This window comes from Hetaerina americana, unplaced genomic scaffold (genome assembly GCF_022747635.1).
Source record: "Hetaerina americana unplaced genomic scaffold, ioHetAmer1.1.p SCAF_8, whole genome shotgun sequence".
NCBI classification, from domain to species: Eukaryota; Metazoa; Arthropoda; class Insecta; order Odonata; family Calopterygidae; genus Hetaerina; species Hetaerina americana.
Window position 1 is genome coordinate 9,902,519 of NW_027287427.1, and position 23,770 is coordinate 9,926,288.

The window sequence follows — 23,770 nt, forward strand, 5'->3', positions numbered from 1 at the left end:
CAGGAAGCACTGATGGACATACCGAAAACCGAATATAAAAAATGTTTCGAGGATTGGATCAAGCGCTGGCATAAGTGTGTTGCAGTCGATGGGGATTACTTTGAAGGGGACAATATAGATTTAGATGAATAAACTTGTATTTTTAATTTTCTGAATAAATTCCGGGAAATTTTTGATCAAGGTAGTATGATTTATCTTCATTATCGAATATGTTAGATTACTTAAGAGATTCATTAATATTTTACATATTATAACCTCAGGGTAGCGTTATTTTTAATATTATATGCACACCTGTGGTGCTCAATCTACCATATCATGACTCCCATATGTACAGTACTAGTATCCTGTACTAGCATTTTTACTATTATCTGCATTGATTCTTATGAGTGCTATAATTTTAATTATATTATAGATAAAAACTTTTCAACCTTTTCATCTTGCATTGGTGAATTATTTCCATGGAAGTAGTTGAAAGCTAATGTCAAGTAGCCATTCATGTATCTTTCATTTAATCATTTCTTTTTGTGTTGCTAAATTTTTCTTCTTTCCTCTCTCAGGTATGAAAGCAATGAGAATATGACAATCACTTGTTCTACTAAAGTGTGTTCATTTGGGAAGCAAGTTGTGGAGAAGGTGGAGACTGAGTATGCAAGGTTTGAGAATGGAAGATTTGTGTATAGAATACATCGATCCCCCATGTGCGAATACATGATAAACTTCATCCACAAACTGAAGCGCCTTCCTGAAAAGTATATGATGAACAGCGTTCTGGAAAACTTCACTATTCTACAGGTATGACTGCGAAAATTCATAATAATGACCGTAATATAGTCGGTAGACTCTTGGTTCTCATTGCTTGCATTTTGCGTCAAATTGCTCCTTCTTATGCTCATTCATAGAGCCAGAGTCTTGTTCTTGAAGAATACATGAAGTAAATATGATGTAAAGGTTTTTTTGTTTATTAAATATGATATTAATTTGAATGCTACTGAGTGTTACTCTCTGGATAATATTAACTGTGATAAAAAGACCTTTCATCTTGCTTCAGTTTGATCTTTTTAAGCTTTCAAAATATGGAGATTGCAATTTTTTCATTGAATTCTTTTTGTCGACAAAAGTATTTGTAAAAGTAATAATGTTTTGGCAAATATTCTTTTGTCATGCCCGCACTAAATGGATTTCATTCAGTAATCCACTGTGAATTTCTTCACTCTTCTGTAGGTGGTGACCAACAGGGAAACAACGGAAACTCTACTGTGCACAGCTTACGTGTTTGAGGTGTCGACATCTGAGCACGGTGCTCAACACCACATCTACAGACTTGTAAAAGATTAAAGAGAGACAACCCTTTTCTCATATCTGAAAATAATCAACCTGCAGTGGTCCTCCTTGATTGGAGGGAGCCATGGGCAAGGAGATGCTAGTGATTGATTGAGTGGCACATTCCACCGTCAGGTGTCACACCACCATCCCCTTTGGAAGAGCGCATTGTGATCCTCTCTGCCCTCCCACCACCCCCTTTTACACCCTCTCCTCCCTCCCTCCCTCCAGTTCCCACGAAGACTTGTTTGGTACGGCTCGATGAGCATTGAAGAGTGCCACCAGAAGAGGAAAGTCTTTCGCTTCCTTCTCCTGCATCCCCTTATACCCCCTAACACCAGTCAGTGCCTAAGTATATATCTATATAAGCCCATGTATAGAAATATATATATATATTATTATATGTACACATACAAAAGAGGAACCTGTGGATATATTGTGGTAATTGTTCAGTTGCTCTCACCACTCACTCTTTAATCGATTTCACTCAAGTTTTGCGTATGTTCTCACCAGATGCTGGACACGAAGCAAGGACGACATCTACTATGACAAAGGTTCTGCACATCTTTGAATCTTTTGGTATGATACTTGACAATATTCAACTCTTTTTTTTCAATCTGGCGGGAGTGTTGACAGTTTTATGCGCACTGGGTCCAAAGCTTCACCTAAGGACCATGACTTTTTGACCCTGGGTCCAACACAACTTCAGGACGTGGACAAAACCTGCAGCGTCTGGAACTCGAGGAGGTCTGGCGGGGATTCTCCTTCTTGTGGGGGTGGGGAGGTAGGGAGGGTGGCGGAGTGGGGGGAGGGCCAAGCAAGTGGTGAGAATGCGGCCAATGGTATCTCAGTCCTTATTTTTTACGGTGAAGTGTGTGTGCGTGCAGGTGACATGTGAAAACTGGTTGTTTAATGTCTCCAAAAAAAAATGAATGAAAAAATTGATCTCTTTCTATTGTAGCTGAATGCGTTTAGTGGTTTTTTGGAGAAAGTGGGTGAAGTGGGAGGAGCATGAAAGGAGAAAGCTGAGGAGGAAAAATGGAACATGGAAGAAGTTTGTTTATAGTGAGACTTTTACGTTAGCGGTCTGGCAGCCTATTATTAAATATATAAATATATATATATATATTTCCCTTCCCTGTTCTGACAGCAACTTTTTAAAGGAAAGAAGTAAAGAATTTATTATATGGAGAAAATAAAATGCTATAATAAGAGTTGTGATTGGATCCAGCATCACCCTTTATCATATTATACATATAACAATGACTGTATGTATTCTCTGATTTTTTATCTTCTGTGAAGATGTAAATGGTAAGTACTCTCTCTTTTTCTCCTACTTCCCTCTCTCACTCACTCACTAACTCTCGCTTGTAATGCCAAGGACTGATGACACTTGATGTAGGAAGGGAACAGGAGAGCTAACGCTGGCAAGGCCTTCCTGTTCATTTGAGGACAGAATGGTGTTTTTTTGGTGAGGGACATGTCAGTGGGAGCAGTCGTCCATGCAATGTGGCTTTGAAGATTGTGTGGCTTCATTTTTGATACATTAGGAAAAGGTTTGAGTGTAAATAATGAAGTGGTACACTGATATAATCGCCTTGTGTGCTACTGGTATGATAATATGGAGAAGAGAAAAAAAATCATGCGTGATTTTTTTAAAGCAGATCTATGTAATGAATTTGGCCATATCTGACATGCCATATCAGCTGGTTACAGAAATGTTCCTTGTACTTAAGAAAACATTAGATTAAAATTTGGAAAGTTTCGTAAAACTTGAAAAATGTATTTGGAATGCAGTATGAGACAAAAAAAATACTGTTGCAGTTTTTGCACTTCATCAAGTGCCTTTCTGTACTCTTCATATTGACTGAGTCATATCTATTTGTGCTTTACTTGCATATACCGTATGTATTTTAGAAAAAGAAAATTGGTCAAGATGTTGTCTGCATTGTCTGTTTGAGTAATAGAGCTTTTATCTATGAGTAAATGCTTAAACTTTGGCTACATTCTAAAGTAACTCAGAAATGATTCTTGTACAATAATAGACCACAATATTTTAGGGGAATAACAAGGTATACTTCTGAGGAATTTGAATACTTGTAAAAGCTCTCGAGTCCATCTTTGTACAAAGTTCCCTAATGTGCGTGACAAATAATTGAAGACTGTTCCAAAATATCACTGTTTGTAGATGCTCTATGTAATCCTTTATCAGATTTAAACAAGAAAGTTTGCATGGACATACATCAGATGATACAAAATAGTTCAGAGCTTTTACTACATACTACATTTACAGTTCAATTCCTAAATGAAAGAAGTTTTATTTGCATGTCTATCGAACCCCCTTTTCTTTCTTTTGGTGTGTTGATATTTGCTCTTGACCAAGTTTTTTTACATCATCAAAAAATCATTTTTTTTGCATCCTTTGTAGCAATGTGGACATGTTTACCACATTATCATTGTGATAGGTCCTATCATGCCCACCTGTTTTTTTGACAGCTCGTGTGAATGTAAAATTTTATCTTTTTTTATTTTTGAGTGTTTTATACATAGTTGAGATTCAGAGAGCATTTTTACGTCCGTGATTTATTTAGTTGCAGAGTTAAGTGTTTAACACTAATTTGTACAAAAATGGTTCTATATTGCCAAGTTGCCATATTTCATGTGAGAAAATTGTTTATGGGATGATTATAATTTGAATATCTTATCATGCAGTGTATGATATGCTCATATCAGAGCGGTGTGGATTATAAAAAAAATCTGTGCAATTCTTTCTGTTCATGTTGAATATTGTATTTCATCTAGAGTGTGTGGGTTATTCCCTGTTGAGTGTTAAGTAGAATAGAGCAGGGTAATTTGGTGTTACTCATGGCTGATTGAGTCGGAGTAAAGTATTATTTTCTCTGCGAGCATCCATCCACAGTGTAAGAGGATATTCATTGAAGAACATTGTTGAGCCACTAACAAATAATGCCTCGGATTTGTGTCCCAAGAGGTTGTGTTTTGTGATATCAATCCCATTTCTCATGTCTTTGCAGCTTTTCTCTATGGTTTTGGGTTTAGTTTGGTCTCTTGTAGATTGTAGTTTTTATTAATGAGTCGCCGCGGAAGTTTGGGTATGTTTGTCTTATGATCCACAGATTAGTGGTAGCCAAAAGAAAGATATGCAAATTCCAGACAAAATATTTTGTACAGATACATTAAAATGTTTGAGAATATGGCTTCATTTGCGTCTCATGACTTCATCTCCACCCTCTTTCATTTTGTTCATTCTATGAGCATTAATTATTTCCTTTTTTACGATTGTAAAAACCATTGGTAGCTATTTTTTTACATTTTCAAAAATTTTGAAAAATTAGGCAAGCGTCGGTGATTTCTGTAGAACTTCACTCTTTTTTTTTTAAAAGATTTTGAGCGATTTACCCTTTGCCAAAAGGTGTTTGAAAAATGGGAATATATCATTTTTGTGAAGTGTATTATGATAATTTGTGAGTACAAGTTCAGCAGCTATATATTATAATTAAGTTTGAAAGTGGTTGTTCAGATGTAGCCAGTTTTCTGCAAGTTGTTACCCTGTCCATTTATGATGTGTAGAGCATAAAATTAATTGTAGTATGTCTTGTTTTATCTTTGTCTGATTTCACTTTCACACGCCAAGCGTCTCTAATTTGAATAACTGGAGTTTGACTTTCTTTTTAAGTGCACGCAAGCATTTTTGAATTATAAATGCTGTTTTTTGAAATTTTAAAACATCATCACTTACTTTCTCAAGAAACAGAGACATCATAAGAATTTGCTGTGAAGGAGGCAGATGTGTATACTTTTTGACAAAGATTCACAAGTTGTTAGAATATCTCATAATTCATAGCATAATGATTATTTGTCTTGTTGTCTAACCTTGAATTTTATTTGGAACTAAACTTCATTAGTTGTAATAGCTAAATGACATATATCTGTAAATAATTTTTGAAGAAAATTCTGCACTTTATGATGAAATCTGTAAGTAAATAGTCATCCATGTCTTCCAACTTAAGTAGAGAAAGCATACGAAATTAGTAATATACTTATTTGAGACTCCAGGATATATTTCAGATAAATGAAAATTATTTTTGTAAAAAGGAATTAAATTTCTTTACATGAAGGTCATTATTTCAATATCGACCTTTGATATTAAATTTGAAAGTCATATTTACTATAGAAACAGCTGATGATATATGCTGATTTATTTTGATTGTACCAAACTTGACTCATTTTAAAAATCTGGTTAATTGGTAGAAAGAGGTATTTCACTGTTTTATTTGACTGTTCAAAATGCAATATTACTTTGTAACTGTTCTTTTAAAGAATAGAATTTAATTTTCTTTGTGTGTATGTTAATGGAAGTGTCCACATTAGTCAGCTCTAAAGGTTGTAATATTTTTTATTTTTTGGATCACTTAATTTTAATACAGAAAATGAGTTTTATCATGAAAGTGTTTTATTTGAGTTTACTTTTTTTTTAATAATATATGATTTGTTCAGTCCTTTTTTTTGTCATATTTAAATTCACAAAATCTAATTCTTGTTTGTCCTTAGATATTTGTATAATTCCATATTTGAACCACAATACCAAAATCACATAAAAATATGTCTTTGGTATATAGTTAGCTTGTAAGTTACTTTACCTGGGGAATTCTTTGGAATGTCCTTATTCTGAATGTAGCAAGTCTTTGAGCATTGATACTCACTCAAGTACGCATCATACAAGATGGGGTGACGGAAGCTTTGCTACATCTGACGCAAGTATTTCTAATGATTCCATTAACATATAAAAGAAATTTATCCAGTAAAAGTAAGAAGACGGTTCATGGTATGCCATTTGATTGTGAGGGAAAGATGCCACTTGTAATTGTATTTGTAAAAAATATCGAAACTTACTCATTTATTATTTGAGGTTTGCTTGGCATTTTTACTTTGTGGAAAGTGTGTTTTTGTAATGTTATATAACTTTCAACTTGATGTACACTGACTAAGTAGGTGAATTAGCCTGGAAAAGTGGGCTGGTGCACTGCAATGGAATCATTTTTACCTGGTTGATTATGGTGCACACACAGCCATAAATTTGAGTGGTTGAAAAAATTCATGAGACATTTGTGAAGTATGTTTTTTAAAATAAATTAACTGATTTGATGACTTGTCGACTGTTAATTTATTCTCACCTACCCTGCCAACCCATCAAACCATCATCCTTCGGATCACCACATTTTATTCACACCTTAGCCTGGAATTTTAATATTGATAACATGCCAGACATGTGAAGTGAATGATTTGGACTCTTTCAAAGTCCCATAAATCAATGACATTTTTCTATTTCCTGTGCTTTCAAATTAGAATTCTTGGGAATACAGACAGACAGCATGTATAAAATAATTCATAGATACTTTTGCTGCCGATCAATATCCTATAGATTATTAATATTCTAGACAAATATAAAATGGCATAAATGTTTTGTCAGCCAGTTTATTACTATGTACACATTCCTTATAATGAACACCTTATGTTAAATTCTTATCATCATGTCTGAATTATAACAGATAAATCGCAGCCTGCGATATGATTGTCTGTTTGATAGGTGAGGGTAGAGCTCACATAGTACTGAGACCAATGATTTGTGAAAGTCTCACATCAGGGTAGAGGGACAATTTCCTTTCCGTGCTGCCCATAGCTTCCCAGGAAGATCTGGTACCCAGAAAATCAAACAACTTGAGTGAAGCTGAGGGTATACAGAGGCATCCCCAGGAAATGAATCCTGGCGTAGGATTTGTGGACATAACTTCCTTCTGTGCCCTTTGAAACAATGAAACTATTCCAAAAATTTGAGGTGGGTATTTAACCTTGCTTTCAGTCCCAAATTCAAGTACCATCGCTAGAGCATTGTGGTGAATTTTGATGATATGAATTTCTCCTAGCTGATGTGCTGTACTATTGAAGTCTCCAACAGTGTTAAAAATGCATTTACATAGCAAGCATCTTTTCATTCCCATTCAACGTTCCTTTCCCTACCTTCCTTGCCAAAATATGTAGTGCCCATTTTCTATTTTGTTATTCATGTTTTCTCTTTTACCTAATCCAATTCCTCGCAGCGCTTGATGATGATCTCTGCAAATGTGCACAATTAACTGAGAGAAATATGACACCTTAATAAAATTTACCTGAAAACCTCACGAGGGCATTTGAAAACTGTGAATGATCAATGATGTGTTCACTACAAGATGGAGACAATAGTCGAGTTGATCAGATTGAGGGAAATTATTGAACTCTTGAATCATTAATAAACTTACCATCCTATTATGAAGTTCTTACAAATATTTGTGTCCACCTTTCCTGAATTCCTCTCATTAAAATCAACAACCTTTTTCATCTATTTCAACCATGATAATATTTTTTCTTTTCTTGCTCCAACTAATTGTTTGGCCTTATTTCAGCTGCTTGTACAATATATTGTCTGGAAAATTTCTTTATAATATTGAACCAATTTTTCCTCCACATTCCATCCAGCCTTTTAATAATTTACCTATTTTTCAATTCTTGCTGTATTCTTCATTCCAATGTTGTACTTCCTTTCTTCTCTTTTATTCTCATATTATCTCCACTATAATCATTGACTCCTATTTATATTCACACTTCCAATTGTTTCCAAGAGGACAGACTATTCCTATTTGAGATAGTTATGCCTTCCTTGTACTTAAAAAATATGATGTTGCTATTATTTCGACTATAACTCAAAACTACGATTTCTCATCCTCCCTCCATTCTTTCCTTTTAATTACATTTATATTTCACAATAACCCCATTAAAATGTAAAAAAACAGCAAACTGAGTAAATTAATGTTCTGGTTCCTAAATCTTAAACCATAATATGATTCAAATATTGTTTTTGTTTACTTTCCAACATTTCCAATGCAACCACTACTTAAGTAATAGTTGAACAGGTTTTTAATTCATGTTAAACCATATTTATTACAAAACTTTAATTTTCTCATCGTGATCATTTATTGTTCCTAAATCTTAATCCTCTAATATCGATCTCATCTCTTGCTTGCTTCGCCACTGAATTCCAATTGCCATCACTTCTGTTTTCCTCAAGGAATCTTTCCAAATATTTTCTTTAGGTGATCGAGATGGTGTGGTGGCTAACATACTGACTTCCCACCCTGAGGGCTCAGAGTTCAAATCCCAGAGATAGGAAGGTTTTCCAGAGGTGTCTCAATCCCTACTTGGGATGCCATTTGGAGAGCACTTCAAATGCAATGGCACACTGGTGGAAGCCACTGATCTATTGATCATATACAATACCTCCTCCCTGGAACTAGCATGACCAACTAAACACATAATAGTGCAACTAAATCTATTGCACCTGCTTTAATCTCAATAAAATCAATCATTTTAAACATGATTATTGATCTTCATTACATACACACATGATCAACATCAAGAACAAGCAATAATTTTATCACCATCAATACAATTGCACCTGATGTATGAGCAGTTTCTGATGCTATTTGGATAATTTGGAGACAGCTCTGGTCCAATAGGTCTGGTAAGACCCATGGTAATTATCTGTGCCACAGAGGAAGATAATCTTATGGAGAATGATAGTGATAGCATGCTAAAATAATGAGATGCACATATTATCATACTTCTACTCTCTTCTTTCTGTTCAGTACTTTGACTTCCACTAGCCGGTCTTCCTCCCATACACTTCTAATCACACTGAAATTATTGCTCCTTTAACTAATATTATCTTACGATTTCATTTCGCACACACCTAATTTGTGGACTGTCCTCGGCAATTTCATAACATATACCCCTATTCTAATGGCTGTCATCCTCATTAATGCCTTATTTTCTGCTGCTGTTTGGCTCAGATGTGGAAGGATTTGGTACAGTGGATGGTGATTTGTCTCTACTGATATCAGACTCATCTCCCCACCTCATTATGCTAAGTGCCATTGTTATCAGACTTCATTCTGCTAATACTTGTGTCCGTCATGTAGGTAGATCCCTCCTCATGGACTACAACTTCGACATGATGGTAAGGATGGCACATACCAATGACCCATAGATTGATCAAATTAATGCTAAGTACCGTAATTACTCTTGGCAGGGACCCTCATGCCAGGTAATTTAAAGGGTAGGTGGCACCAGAATTGAGTTTAAAATTTATGAATTAAATGAATCGAGATGAGTTGGAAAATATCTGATTGTTATTTATGTTCATGTGGCACTGAATGTTGAAACCCCATTTCTCAAAATTCAGGTGGTCAGAGAGGATAAGGCAACAGATGTGGCAAACCTAAATTTAATGGAATATTTAATTCTGATCCTACTTTTCATTTCTGGGTATTTGGTGGACCAACTGTTTTTTTCTTTTTTGTAGTGATTTTATAAATCTGGCCACCAATTGGATTAGGGCAGACGACATGGATGGCTCAAAGATTGAAATTTGGTTCAGTTAACACCTACACAAGACAGTCCTTTTGGTATGAAAACAATTTAAGAAATTATTTTTTCAATTAGTTGTTTATTGACCTTAATTCTAGATTTACAGTGTCTAAATGAGTTAAAGCAATATTGCAAACTTATAATTCTTGTTACATTATCAAATGCTAGCTTGAAAATGGCTCTTGATAATTATACAGGTATAATTGTATAGTAATAAAACCTGTTTGTATCTATATCTTCTCTCCAACAGGTTTGATGATTATATCATGGATCTGAAAACATAAGAAAAATTCTAATAAATCACAAAAACATTGACAGAACATGGATCCTCGCATCGGGAACATTTGCATCCAATTTATGAAGAAACTTCACCTTGTTTCATGCTCAAAGTTACATTGTTTTACTGCTGCCCTACTTTTGTACTGTTGTGAAAAGTTACTTCACTTTGTCTGCCACAAGAAGCAGTATCATAAATACCTATATATATATATATTGTGAGTCACAAAATCACATGGAAAGAATTTGACGTCTGTTTCAAATAGATGTCTTTCATATGCAAAATGTGCGATGTTTAGATGAAAATTTGTACTATTCTTTTGGTAGCAATATTTATTAATAATTTCTAATTCATGATTGGAATAGTTATTGATACATAGTGATTTTTATCACATTAATAGGGACTTGCATGCTAAGTATATTTTTGGGCTGTACGGCCTCTTGCAACTTCTTAGTAAGCCAGCCGCACTACACACCCAGACCCTGGGTTATATAGTATGTGTACGAGTCTGAATTAGCCATATATGGATTTGTGAGGCTTCGCTGTTTAGAGTAGGCTTGGAGATTTTTGAGTTATGACTTAATTTGCTCAACAACAAGAACAACAACTGGGAATAATATTCATGAGATTGACAAGAATATGGGTGGAAAAAAAATGCTTCAAAATTAGGCAACTATCACAGGAGTCTCACTGAAAATTAAATTCATAAAAATAAGATAAATTTTACAGCAATTGATCTTAAAATTAAATTTTTGATGCAGTAAAAAGGTGCTAAGGAATATATCAATAAAATTTGACTGATCTAGGGAAGAGCTTACATAGTCCTAGAGCAATGTAACCCTCTCTACATTGTTTCAAAGATGAAGTGTGCTCATGCTTCCCATATTTTTCCCTAATTTGAAATTTTTCTATGAAAATTGATTTCCACTGAATAACATTAATGAGGAATCCCTTACCAGGGTAGGACAAGTTGTTTCCTTGATAACTTTGGCCCAAGGCTAATAATACATTTGTTACCTACCTGAACATTAGGTGGTGCTCCAAGTGCATAAATCAATGCATCTGCAATATCTTTGGGATCCAAAGAAGGGTTGTTTTGGAAAATTGTTGAGGCTCTTCTGTCATTGCTCACTGCAAAAATCTCTGTTTTCACAACTCCTGGACTGATGCTCTATCCAAAAATTGGCAATAAAAAGTTGAATAAGTGGACATTATTCAATCTTGGCCAGGAGCATCATTGATGGACCATGATGCATTCCTTTCACTAGATTTAAGTAAGGGACATTTGCATGACATGAATAACAATGCACTGCATATAGCTAAACTTGCCCACTACGATACAAATAAAACATTTGGCCTAGAGAAAGTTATTACCTATTAATGCAATACCAATAAATGTAAAAAATTTTAAGCAATAATCCTGGTGATTCATGCATTGAAGTTTTAACGGGAATCATCAGCAATAGCATAGAACATAAATGAACAGAATCCCTCCATGAAGACCTGTTTTCATTCAGGAATTCATTACATCATAGATCTGGAAGAAGTATGGCTTTTTTCCAGTATTATTTGGCACTTTCTGAAGCCTGTGCCATTTTAATCCTTAAAAGTGGGATAAGTGGCTTTTTTCATGTACCATTATCTTCATAATGAGGGGTTATAACTATGTACCATAGCAACAGATCAAGAAAATCTTTAAAGATTGACCTTTTTTCACATATGATAATTAATAATAAATTGTACCAATTTAGAGATTTCAATCCACCCTGCAGTAAATAGTTTGATGATATGGGAACCGCAAGAATTCCTTAGTAGTGTTCGGCATATAAGTAATTTGATTTTCAAATTTATTTAAACAGAAAATATTCCCCTAGGATCATCCCTGGTCCTGATCGTCCCATTAATTTGATTTAAGAAGGAGAAAACATGCATGTGCCATCTCTTGTGTGAGTTCCCTGCAGTAATAAATGTTTGTGATTTTAGTTTTGAATTTAGAACGAATTCATAGGAAATGACAGGACGAATTCAGGTAGTTATTACAATTTCAAGACCTTTTATGGTGTGGCCACTTGATAAATGCTTCAAAATTAATAGTTTTTCATGGTTTAATACTGTATCTATGAACCTTGTCAATTAATATGCTCCTGCTCTTCCTGTCAGGGGGAGAGTACATGGATAGACATGTATATTCCCTTCATTGGGCTTAATTGGGCTAATAGCTCTTTGAAATCAGTTTGTTTCATCCGATGCACTCAGTGAAACCATTAAAAAATATACCCTGTATGTTTTATTGACAGAACTAATCCTAAAATATCATGTAAACAAAAGCATATTCAACACCACCTCTATTTGTAGATAAGTGAGATGGTCATACTGTTGCTATAGCACTTTAAAAAAGAAATGTTAACAGAAAAGCAAATTAGTATTGATCAATTTTAGTGCCACCTACTTTCTAAGTAGTATTAATGAGAAATGCCAGGGATATTTTAATAAAATTCAGAGCATTAGAAAAATATACCTCACAAAAGGCATAAAATATTCTGCTAAATATATTGCAAAAATATGCTTTTTAAGGTAGAAAATTAACTATTTTGCCAATAAAAAAATTATCTTACCAAAATATTATTATTTGTAATTATTTTAATTATTGTCCATGCAGGAGCTGAATGACCTGTGTCACTTTTGGCATGAGAAGTTTAAGTTTCTACATTGGTCTGTGGTACTAAAAAATGTGTGATCTGGGACTAAAAATATTACTTTTTCAATTTTATGATTGATATTGCAATAGAAAATGCAGAAAATAAAAAAAATATTTATAAAGTAACATCATCTCATCACAGCAAAGAATTTCTAACTTATACCAATAAGTTTAGGACAAGAAAAGTAACTTATATCAACACTCACAGTGACACGTATTTTAGATCCTCTTTCCACTAATTCTCTTCGAAGGCCTTCTGTAAGAACGGTTACACAGTGCTTGGATGCTATATATGGTATTCCTCCTGTCCCTGGGGTTGGGTGAATTGAATGGCCAGAAATGCTGAAAAATAATTTTTGCTAATAATCAAGAGGTTTTGCTTTGACTTGGATAACTAACTCACTCTTCTCCTATGCAATATTCAGAAAATGTTTCCATTCGCCAATCTATTATAAATTGCATTCACTTGAAATAGGGTAGAGTGGGTTAGTTCAAATCATGAGGTAAGGAGCATACTTTTCAGGTCAAGCCTTCAAAACCAGAATGCTCTTGCTCAATGCTGTCACTTGCATGGTGACACTGTAGAGCAGAAGGAATTGCAAACACCTTCTTCCCTTCCTGGCCTGGCATCGTTGGAGCGGTAAACAGCATGTTTGTTGGAAGTGAGTGTTCCTACCAGATATGAGAGAAACCAGCAGCTGTGAGCATTCCCTGCTGTTACTTGAGCTTTTTTATGGATTTATTATTGTTACCTATTGTCTAAGTATATATGATATTAAAATCGGTCCTAGTAGTTCTGTCCACTGTTAATGAGAATACTGTAGTGTGAATTTTTATATTAATTGCCTTCTCTGGTTGCATGCTTCCCTTACTCTAATACTACTGCTCCCCACTCATTCGGTCTAATGCTTGTCCCAGTAATTTACAACTCCTTGAGTGCCTTCTTAATCTTTCCACCATCTGCCACTATGTTCCTTACCTGCATAAATTCTTCCTTCAGTGTGATCATGTCCACCCTTGCCCCCTTTGTCCATCCACAGAACTGTTCAAGACCTAAAAACCTCCATTCTGCAATCAATAGTAATTTTTCTAATGCATTGATATCTTCCCTGCTTCTCCCTTCATACACACAGCCCACACCACCTGTAACAGTGATCTAATACACATGCCTAAATTCTTTTACTCTCCCTGAAGTCCTTGCTCTACCAACTCTCAAAGTTATTACACTCACTTTACATCACCCATCTCTCAGTTGTCCCCTTATGCTCTCTATCACACTTTCACCAGTCACCTAAGAAGAATCATGGCCTCATTGTGCTGCATTTGATCACCTCAGTGATTAATACTTTTGTTGCTAAAACTTTGGGTGACCTTTTGGGACTAAAGTCAGTACAAGTGGCTAAAAATTTCTCTGAAGAAACAGTTTCAAATGAGTATATTTATGCATAAAATATTAAAGTCAAGGAACCAAACTATTTTTATGAATCACATGGTGTAAACCAACTCAAAAATTTAAGTAGATGAGGAATAACAGCAACCTAGAAATACCCCATATGAAAATTACCAATAGTCTTTGCATATAAGATCTTGCAAAATATGGAATGCTCTCCCAAATATATCAAAAACTTTGGAATAATTTCTTGTGTTAAAGGGCTCTGTGGAAATATCTCTGGGAAACATCTTCTCATCGATGGCCCAATATTTAGTGCTATGTACTTTTCTCCTATTTGCACTCAGTATATATTCCAATTGTTCACTTAATGGCTAATTATGTATTATCATTTGATTTCTCTTGTTTGTACTAACTAACGCATATTCTTTGTCTTGGAATTTCTATCTGCTGCAACCATATTGATCTCACTTTTATGCAAACAAATAAATTGAACTGATTTCATTTGTTTACAAATGATATTTTATTGATGTGTTAATATTTTGATTCTTAGTGTGCATTCTGCACACTGCTTATTTTATATCTATTTGTTGAATTTTTGTTACTCTAGTTGCTTTCTATTTTGTATATTTTCCGTCCATTTTACTTTTTCTAATCTTCTCTGCAGAAGGCTCATTCTAACTTTTCATCTTCTGGTAACCATAGTGTGTTAACCAAGGTTTCCGATTGATGTTTTGGGCTTCAACATCAAATTTGGGAGCAGATACCTTGATTTTTTTCCTCCTTCATTTTAAAATGAAACAGAGTTTTTTTATCTATACCAAATCATGAACCATAATAGCAGCATGGTCCCATTTCCTTCATATCAAGAAGCTTCACCTTGTCTACAAATGTTCAAATTATGTATTTTCAGTTGGAGCCACCCTTTTCTGATACCATTTTTGTCGGCCCATTTTATAGCCAGAAGAACTCTAAATGAAGAGGTGTATGCTTCGGGAAGTTACAAGAGTAAATTAAAAGAAGTGGTCATCTATCATAAACAAATCTATTGCAAAAATGCAGCATGCACTATTTTGTTGAATAAATGATTTGCTTCATGCAGTACTGGTAATTCAAAATGTACAATATAAGTGGAAAAATGATGAAATTAAAAATGGTGTTCACTCATATCCAGAGAAACTTTCAAGCAAAATATTATAGAGCAACCATTTTTTAAGGAACCACCATGCCACAAGGCCATGGTCACTCAGTCTACACTAAGTGGGTGTCTGGATTAAGTGGGTTCAGATTGGTGAAAGTTTACTGGATGTACCAGACTCTACTCCAAAAATTACTACCGCTAAAAAATACCTTGCTGATACTGTACAATCATCCATTAAATTAATGATAATTTTTAAAGGAGTAACCTTATAGAATTTCAATAGTTGATGCGAGGCACACAAAATTTAAATGGAAAATCTGCAACTTTTTTAAGACACCTATGTAGTCAATTAGTCAGAAGTCTGAATAGACCAGGGCATCAAATGGCCCAAATTAAGGTTTAAAAGTCAGCTGCTCTTGGTGATAATATGGGGTCAGAACCTGGCTCCCCGACCTTTCCACTGCTTTAATGTCCAATGCATCATTGTTGCCCAAAATAGAGTTGCATTTTTCAAGTGTTGTGGCATTATCATCAACTTGAGGTTTCCTATAAATGATAGAATGAGGCACCCAATAATGGCTTTCACCTTACCTATTAATGTGGATAATATGGCCATCATCCACTCCCTTCTCCCTCATAAGCCTAAGGCCTTCACTTGTGCATAAGGATAAACCAATAACATTCACATCGAAGATTCTTCTGAACACCATTGAATCAATAGGCTCTATAAGACAAAAATAGAATATATCAGGAAGAGAAAAGATTGGGCTAAGTAACATCAAAACCAAAAGTGAACATTAATAATTATACATAAATTATTTATTCTTGATTGCATTCTATATTCTTTTCTATTAGTTACCTCATTACTGCAATGGCATCACACGTGCCTCTCCCTTTCCTGAACCCATAGCCTAGGTAATCATTTGCCTTTTTCTGCATCCTCTTGTTGGTGATCCTGAGAACCACTTTATCTATGAGCAAAATCAAATTTATTGTTCTCTTGTCCTTGTATTCTGCCACCTTTACCATTTTTGGAATAGGAACTAACACTAATCTGACAAAGCCTCTTGGCCAAAGTTCTCTCTCATAAATGCTATGAATTAGTCCATGAAAACTCTTTCACCCAAATTTTCCTAAACCTTATAGAAGTTCTGCAGGAATGTTGTGTACCCCCATGACCTTATTTGATTTCATTCTCCTTAATGCCCTATCGTGCCATTGAGTAAGCCTTGACCTAAGCAATCCTCATCTACATCATATTCTCTTTCTAGGCTTAAGCTAGCTGGCCTAACACCTTACCAACTGGTTCCTCTATACTTTCCTTCCATCTCCCTTAAATCTTCTCTGGTTCAACTAATATTTTTCCTGACTTATTTCTGAACCTTATCAGAGATTTTTCCTTTTAACTCATTAACAGGATTTTAACCTTCCTGTATAGCACATCAATTACACCCTTCATGTGTTAACTTTCCATATCCATGAATTGTCTTACTCCATACTTCTTTCACTCTATTTGTACCTCCATTTATTATTCAACTCCATGTACCTTCACCTAGCTATGTCTACATTTTTACGTTTCCTTGTCTAATACATCTTTCCATTCATCTCATTTGTAATCCATAGTTTCCTTCCCTTTTCCCATCTAGTTTTCCAGTAGTTTTGTTTGTGGTTTCAATATCCCTATTTTGATCTGTTCCTATTTTTTCTTCTAAAGTTAACAGCTCCCTTTTCTCACTCATTATTTTCTCTACAGCGTACTGATAATACTTTCTTTTGTTCTGGTCAATGTTCTATATTTCAATATCTTAACCATTTTCCCTGTTTCATCCTTTTGAATCTGATGTTACACTTCATTATTTCTAAATTATAATTGGAATCTACACCTGCTTCTGGAAAGCTGTGCAAATTAATCATGCTGTTCCTAAATTGTGCCTAGCCATAATATAGTCTAACTGAAATCTTCCTGAATCTCCAGGCATTTTCCATGCATACCCATGCCTTAAGTGGTGTCAAAAAGCCACCTATCCTGCTGAATTATATTGCTTACTCCCCACGGTCATTTCTTATTCCTAAACTATTCCCCAACCTTACTGCCCTCTCTTTCTTTGGCTATCATCGCATTTCAATCCCTGGTCATTATCAAATAGTTCTCTCCAGGGACATTCATGTTTATGCCCTCTAACTGAGCATATAGTCTATGCACTTTTTCTTCATTATGATTGCTTAGTGGCATGTAGACCTGAACAATTATCATGTTTGTTGGTTCAGTTTTTACTTCTACTCATAATATTTACTAATAATCTAATTTACTAATTACCAACCTTCTTCCTAAATTTTTGTTCAATATTATTACCACCTCTCTCTGATTCTCTTCCCTTCCACTGTATATTACTCTATAACTATCACTCCTGTAATCTTTGCTATCCTTTAATTTCACCTCGTACATATGCAAAATACCAATATTTCCTCTCTCCATATCTAGCTTTATATGCATTTTATAACTTTCCTGTCCTTAGCATCATCCTAACATTCCAAGTTCCTATTCTAACTATTTCAGTCATCTTCTGTGCTGCTACTTTCGCTTTGTAAGGATTTCATGTGATGATGACTGTGGAGGCCATACCTCTCCTGCTGGCAGGTATGATAAATGGTTAAAGGAGTCATGCCCCATAGTTACTGGGATCCATTAAAATGATCCTGTTGATCTTTAGTCCATGAGGTGTATAGTCCATCATAAGGATGAATGAGGGGAGGGATGTGTCTATGAGTGGCAGGTATCAGTCTATTAATGTAAGGGTGTGGTGTGTATGTGGTGGGTATGTTAATGCTGGAGATAATTTGACATCCAGATTATTTGTTTCATATCCTGCAGTTTGGGTAGCAAGTAGAAGTCTTGGGAATTGAAGTAACTGTGGATGAAGGGCATTCTTTGGGTCCTATTTGATTGGGAACGGGGAGGGAGGATTTTCTTCTGGTAGAGTGACCCTTGACCTTTCATCCATATGATTATGATGCCTTATTTGAAAGTCTGAGGGCATGTGCCTATAAGTGGAAAGGTTTTTTGGTGGCTTTAAGGACTCAAATAAGCAAGCAAGTGTAGATTATGGCTGAAATTAAGAGTATCAGTAATGATGCTAACATGTTTGATTCTCAGAATGGGGAGAAGGAGAGGCCTTTAGTGAGTAATGAAAGCATACTTTTATAGAGTGTTATGGACAAGAGATTGACTATGTGTGCCGAGTTGGGATGTGGGATGGGGGTTGCTGGCTCTAGGGGTCTTGGGAGAGGTAATTAGAATTGAAAGTAAGATGGTCAAGATTTAGATAAAATCAATGAATGAAAAATGAATTTAGACCTCACTTCTTTATGCTATTTGTTAAAAGCAAGAGATGGAAAGAGGAATTATAAACATTTTACGTCTCTGCCAAGTGAGATGGAAGGAAAGCAGAGATTACTGGAGTGATAGTTATGGAGTAATATAAAGTGGAGCCAACAACGGGCTGCCATAATATTAAATAAAGACGTAGAAAGAAGCGCAGTCAACATGGAACAAGCAATGGATAGAATATTACTAGTAGAGATAAAAGCAGAACCAACGAACTTGGCCATTGTTCAGGTATACATGTCACCGAGTGACCATATAGAGGAAGAGGTCGACAGGATATACGATCAGTTAGAGGACATATTCGCATGTGTTACTGCAGGAAAACATTTTATAGCGATGGGGGATTGGAATGCAACGGTAAGCAAAGCAAGAGATGGTGATGAGGTGGGGGACTATGGTTTAGGCACGCGGAATGACCGTGGGGAGAAAGCAGTTGAGTTCTGCAGGAGACAGGGGTTAGTCATCATCAACACTTGGTTTAGACACCACAAAAGGTGCAGATATACATGGAAAATGCCAGGTGACTCAGAAAGGTATCAGCTAGATTAAATTCTAGTTAGACACAGGGTTAGGAACTGTGTGATAAATTCACACAGATTCCCAGGAGCGGATGCAGACTCTGACCACAATTTAGTTGTTATGAAATGTAGCGTCCGTTTCAAAAGGATAAGGCAGGGGCGGAGGGTTAGGAAATGGAATATAGAAGCATTAAATGGATTGATGAGGAAGGAGTACCAGCAGGCTGTAGAGAAAACCATGGAGGACAGTAAAGAGCTGAGTACTGTCAAAGAAAAATGGGAATGTATCAAGAAAGAGTTATCTAAAGCCGCAAAAGACACTATTGGAACCGTTAACGGAAAAAGGACAAGGAAACCGTGAATCATGGATGAGATGATTGCAAATATGGATGAGAGAGGAAAATGGAAGAATGTAAACACAGAGTTAGGCAAAATGAAGCACAAAGAGTTAAACAATAAATTGAGGCGGGTAACAAATAAAGCAAAAGAAGCATGGTGGAAGATGTGGTGTGAAGATGTGGAAAGTTTGCAGACAAAGGGCAAAATTGGTGCCATATACAGTAAGGTCAAATCACTATCAGGGAGTAGGAAGGGAAAATCTATGCTAACAGTTAGAGATAAGGCGGGTAAGATAATAGTTGACACAGGAAAGATCTAAGAGAGATGGAAGGAATATATATAAGAACTGTATAGTAAGGACCAACAAAGTTAGACATAGAAAAGGAACATGACTAGAGGAAGATAGCTTAGGTCTAGACATACTGGACTATGAGATAGAAAGGGAATTAAGGGAGATGAAATCAAATAAGACCGTGGGGGTAGAAAAATTTCTGCAGAACTACAAAAAGATTTTGGAAAATGTGGGAGGAAGAGTCCATATGGACTGATTCATAGCATCTATGAGGAAGGAATACGGCTGGAAGACTGTGAGACCAGTGTTAGTTCTTTTTCTGAAAAACGTAAAGGCTATATCATGTGAGGACTACAGAAAAATAAGTGGCTAAAGTGGTTCTCAGGATCATTAACAAAAGGATGAACAGCAAGGCAAATGATTACTTAGAGGATGAGCAGTTTGGGTTTAGGAAGGGGAGAGGTACGCATAATGCCATTGCAGTAATGAGATTATTAATCGTGAGGAATATAGAATACAACCAGGAGTTATTTGCCTGCTTCATAGATTTTGAAAAAGCTTTTGATAGAGTGAACTGGGAAAAACTAATGAGTATATTGCAGAAAATAGGAATAGACTGGAGGGAAAGGAGGCTAATCCGCAACCTGTACATGTCTCAGACTGCTCAGGTGCGGGTGGGAAACGGGGAGTCAGGATGGGCAGTGTTAGGAAGGGGTGTATGGCAGGGTTGCCCATTATCACCGTTGCTGTTCAACCTGTATACAGGGGAAATGATTAAGGAGGCATGGGAAGAACTGGAGGTAAGAATAAAAGTTAGTGGGAAATTTGTGAAATGAGTTAGGTTCGCTGATGACCAAGCTTTAGTTTGTCAGTCAGCCAAGGGGTTGCAAGCATTGCTGAGTGAATTGGAAATTCAGTGCGATAGATATGGGATGAGAATCTAAATTAATAAAACAAAGGTTATGGGACTTTCCAGAAAAAAAGGCAAAGCTAAACATTTTAATAGGTGGGCAAAAACTAGAACAGGTAGAATGGCTTACATATCTCGGAAGTGTTTTGGACCAACTCAATGTTTTGGTCGAAGTAACATGGATGCAAGGAGAAAAATCACACTAGGAATAGAGGCTTTCAAAAGATGGAGGGAGTTGATGACAGGGATGTTGAGTAAGGATGTTAAGAAAAGACTCGTCAAAACTCTAATATGGAGCGTAGCTATGTACGGTGCAGAAACATGGTCATTGAAGCAGGAGGATAGACGTAGACTGGAGGCTTTTGAAATGTAGGTATGGGGAAGAATGGAGAAGGTGAAATGGACAGAGAAGAAAACAAATGAGGAAGTACTTGGTAGGGCGGGCAAAGAGAGGGGTTTGTTGGGAGAAATCCTAAGGAGGCAGGAAAAATGGGTGAAGGGCGTTTTGATTGGCAGTGGGATGTTGAAGACTGTAATAGAAGGGAGAATGTTAGGCAAACGCGTAAAGGACAGGAACAGGATAAGGATGTTGGACGGGATGAAGGAGGTACTCAGAGATGAAGAGGGACTTCATGTAAAGTAGGTTGCTGGATTGTATTTTGTTTTGTTAGGAGTCACAAAATATTTATTTGGTAGTTGTGTCCATCCAAAAACCTAACTTAAGCGGTAGTTTACTTGATAATAATAATAATAATAATATATATATGTATATATATATAATTACTTAAATCAATTATTATTTTGTTAACTGTTTCTTGGCAATATTTCTAACACATTTTTGTTTAACTTGGTATTGTAAAGGTTTTAATCAGGTTCTTCCTGTGTTTTGGATAAGGTTACCTGTCATTGGTATGTCCCCCAATACACCAGCATTGTTGACCAGCACATGCAATGTCTTTAGGTTCTCCTTCACCCACTGGAATGCATTGGCAACTTGTGCCTCATCCGAAACATCTGCCTTAAGTGCGTAAAGCTTGCCCTTTTCTCCAGAGAGTTTTTTGGCCATATCCTACAAATGAGTAATTTGCAGAATTATTTCCTTTTTGCTGAATCTCTGCCTCCTAAGTATTAATTAATGGTATTACCATTTCAACAAGTTCAAGGAGGAACATATTTTATTGCAGAAGTATCAAATTACCACATTATAAGATTAAATGTGGGCATCTGTGACAAATAATAATCGTCAGTACTATCTCTGAGCTTGAAATTATTTAATGGCAGCGTGATGAACAAGACTCAAAAGTATCCTAATGATATTATCAAGTAGCTAATAATGATTAAAACTCAATGAGCAAGGGATGGCAGAATGTATTGATATTTTTCAATGAAACATCCCAAATGATGATAGTAAAATGGCATATCCTCTCCCCTCTTGCAATTTAGGAAAAAAAATGCTGATTGTGACATCTGAAGTGAACTTGATAGATTTTTTTGCACAAAATTCTTCCACCTTCACTTTATTTGCTTTCGCGATGTATCATAGTGGGTAAGGCAGGTGCTCCAGGCATTCATTAAGCGTTACATTCCCCTCTAGTTGGAATTGAAAAATCAATGAAAAAATCTGGTAGTGGTTTTTGGAGAACCCACCAACAACTAAGATCACTTGTGGATAAAAATCTAGTGCAAGATACCTGTTTCTTACAAATACAAGTGAGGAGAACCCACAGATGGTAGATTCTCTTGAAAAATCAAAGCACTTTACAAAAATTTTAGATACAATTCTGCAGTGCCCCTACCAATGTTGTTTCATGATATGAGTATAGACTAAGGGATTGCACCGAACTTGTATCCACACCGCATTAGCCACCGCAATTGTATCCATATATCAGTGCTATATGGTTACAATTGCGCTGGCTAATGTGCTGGCCTCCCATGTAGAGGGCCCGGTTTCGAATCCTGGAGATGATAGATATTTTTCAGTGGTATCTCGATCCCTACTTGAGGTGCTTTGTGGAGGGCACTTTGAGTGAATAAGCCATCAGTCGGATGGGGCTTTATCCTGCAGACCCCTTGGCATCTTTCGTTAAGAGAATGCTAATGCCGACGCCGGGTTTCTCTCCACCCTTTCTCCATTCCCATCATTCCTAATGGTGCAAAGGACCTCAGCTGTCGGTCGTCTCCCTTCAAACTACTTCTATGGGTGCAATTTTAGCCCCATCTAAAGACAAGTACACTAATTGAAATTACCCTTAATGATAAGTTATTTATTAAGCCTATCGAGAGTGAAATGCCAACACTCAACAACACCAAATAATTGTTCCGAGTGCAACTTCAACCCTTTTAACGGATCACCACGCCGAGAAAGCTATTGGCGAGAAAAACAGCTAAATGGAATTATTAAGAGCAATGTCTTGGAGAACTGCACAGGAATGTATTTCAATAATCTCATGTCCAAACACATCGCCTCGGATAGAAATTGAAGACAAATTGATGGGTCGGATTGATTTTATGGACACAGCAGCATGGGAATGAGGAGAGAGGGGCGTAGTTACAGACCTGTATGATTTCCTCCCTTCGGGCCAGGCCCACCACGATCATCCCATGGCGCACCAAGGCCTCGACAATCGCCGCACCAATCCCTGCACTGGCACCCGTCACCACAGCGACTTTACCGACCCAACGCTCCATTGTCTTCCTTGCTCGGCTCAAGCGAGAGGAGAGGGTGGGACTTCTCTGTCAATAGCGCACCAGGGACTGTAGAAAAGTGAGGTCGGGTGGGGGAGGGCGAGAGTTGGAGGGAAGGGGAAGAAGTATCTTGACCGTCCGAGTCTCCTCCCGCCTTTTTTCTCTCCTCATCAGCGCAGAGAACTCCCGCGGTCACGTGACTCTGGCCTGGGCTTTCCAAGGTCAGCGGTGCCCCCCCTCCCATGGGGCACGCCTGTGTGTGTGCAAGAAAAACCTCCGTGGTTGATGATGCGCCCAGTAGTAGGCGTTCGAGTTATTTGAGCAGATGTAATTC

At 36.4% G+C, this 23,770-nt stretch overlaps 2 protein-coding genes across 4 annotated transcripts in view; one reads left to right on the forward strand and one right to left on the reverse strand.

The window, feature by feature from the left end:
• sd (TEA domain transcription factor 1 homolog scalloped) overlaps positions 1-2,086 on the forward strand; it is a 340,590-nt gene extending 338,504 nt beyond the window's left edge. For all 3 annotated transcript variants that reach the window (XM_071596520.1, XM_071596521.1, XM_071596522.1), the window contains exons 10-11: positions 558-792; positions 1,222-2,086. In XM_071596520.1, coding sequence (XP_071452621.1) covers positions 558-792; positions 1,222-1,335 — 349 coding nt within the window. In that variant the 3' untranslated portion in view covers positions 1,336-2,086. The remainder of the gene's footprint in view (positions 1-557; positions 793-1,221) is intronic.
• A 7,802-nt stretch (positions 2,087-9,888) lies between these two features.
• Positions 9,889-23,555, reverse strand: LOC139697693 (farnesol dehydrogenase-like). The gene is made up of 6 exons (XM_071596512.1): positions 23,308-23,555; positions 21,652-21,820; positions 15,899-16,031; positions 12,983-13,118; positions 11,100-11,249; positions 9,889-10,073 (listed from the first exon to the last, which is right to left on the reverse strand). The coding sequence occupies exons 1-6, from the start codon at positions 23,437-23,439 to the stop codon at positions 10,032-10,034; spliced, it is 762 nt and encodes a 253-aa protein (XP_071452613.1). The 5' UTR covers positions 23,440-23,555; the 3' UTR covers positions 9,889-10,031.
• Positions 23,556-23,770: the final 215 nt, after the last annotated feature.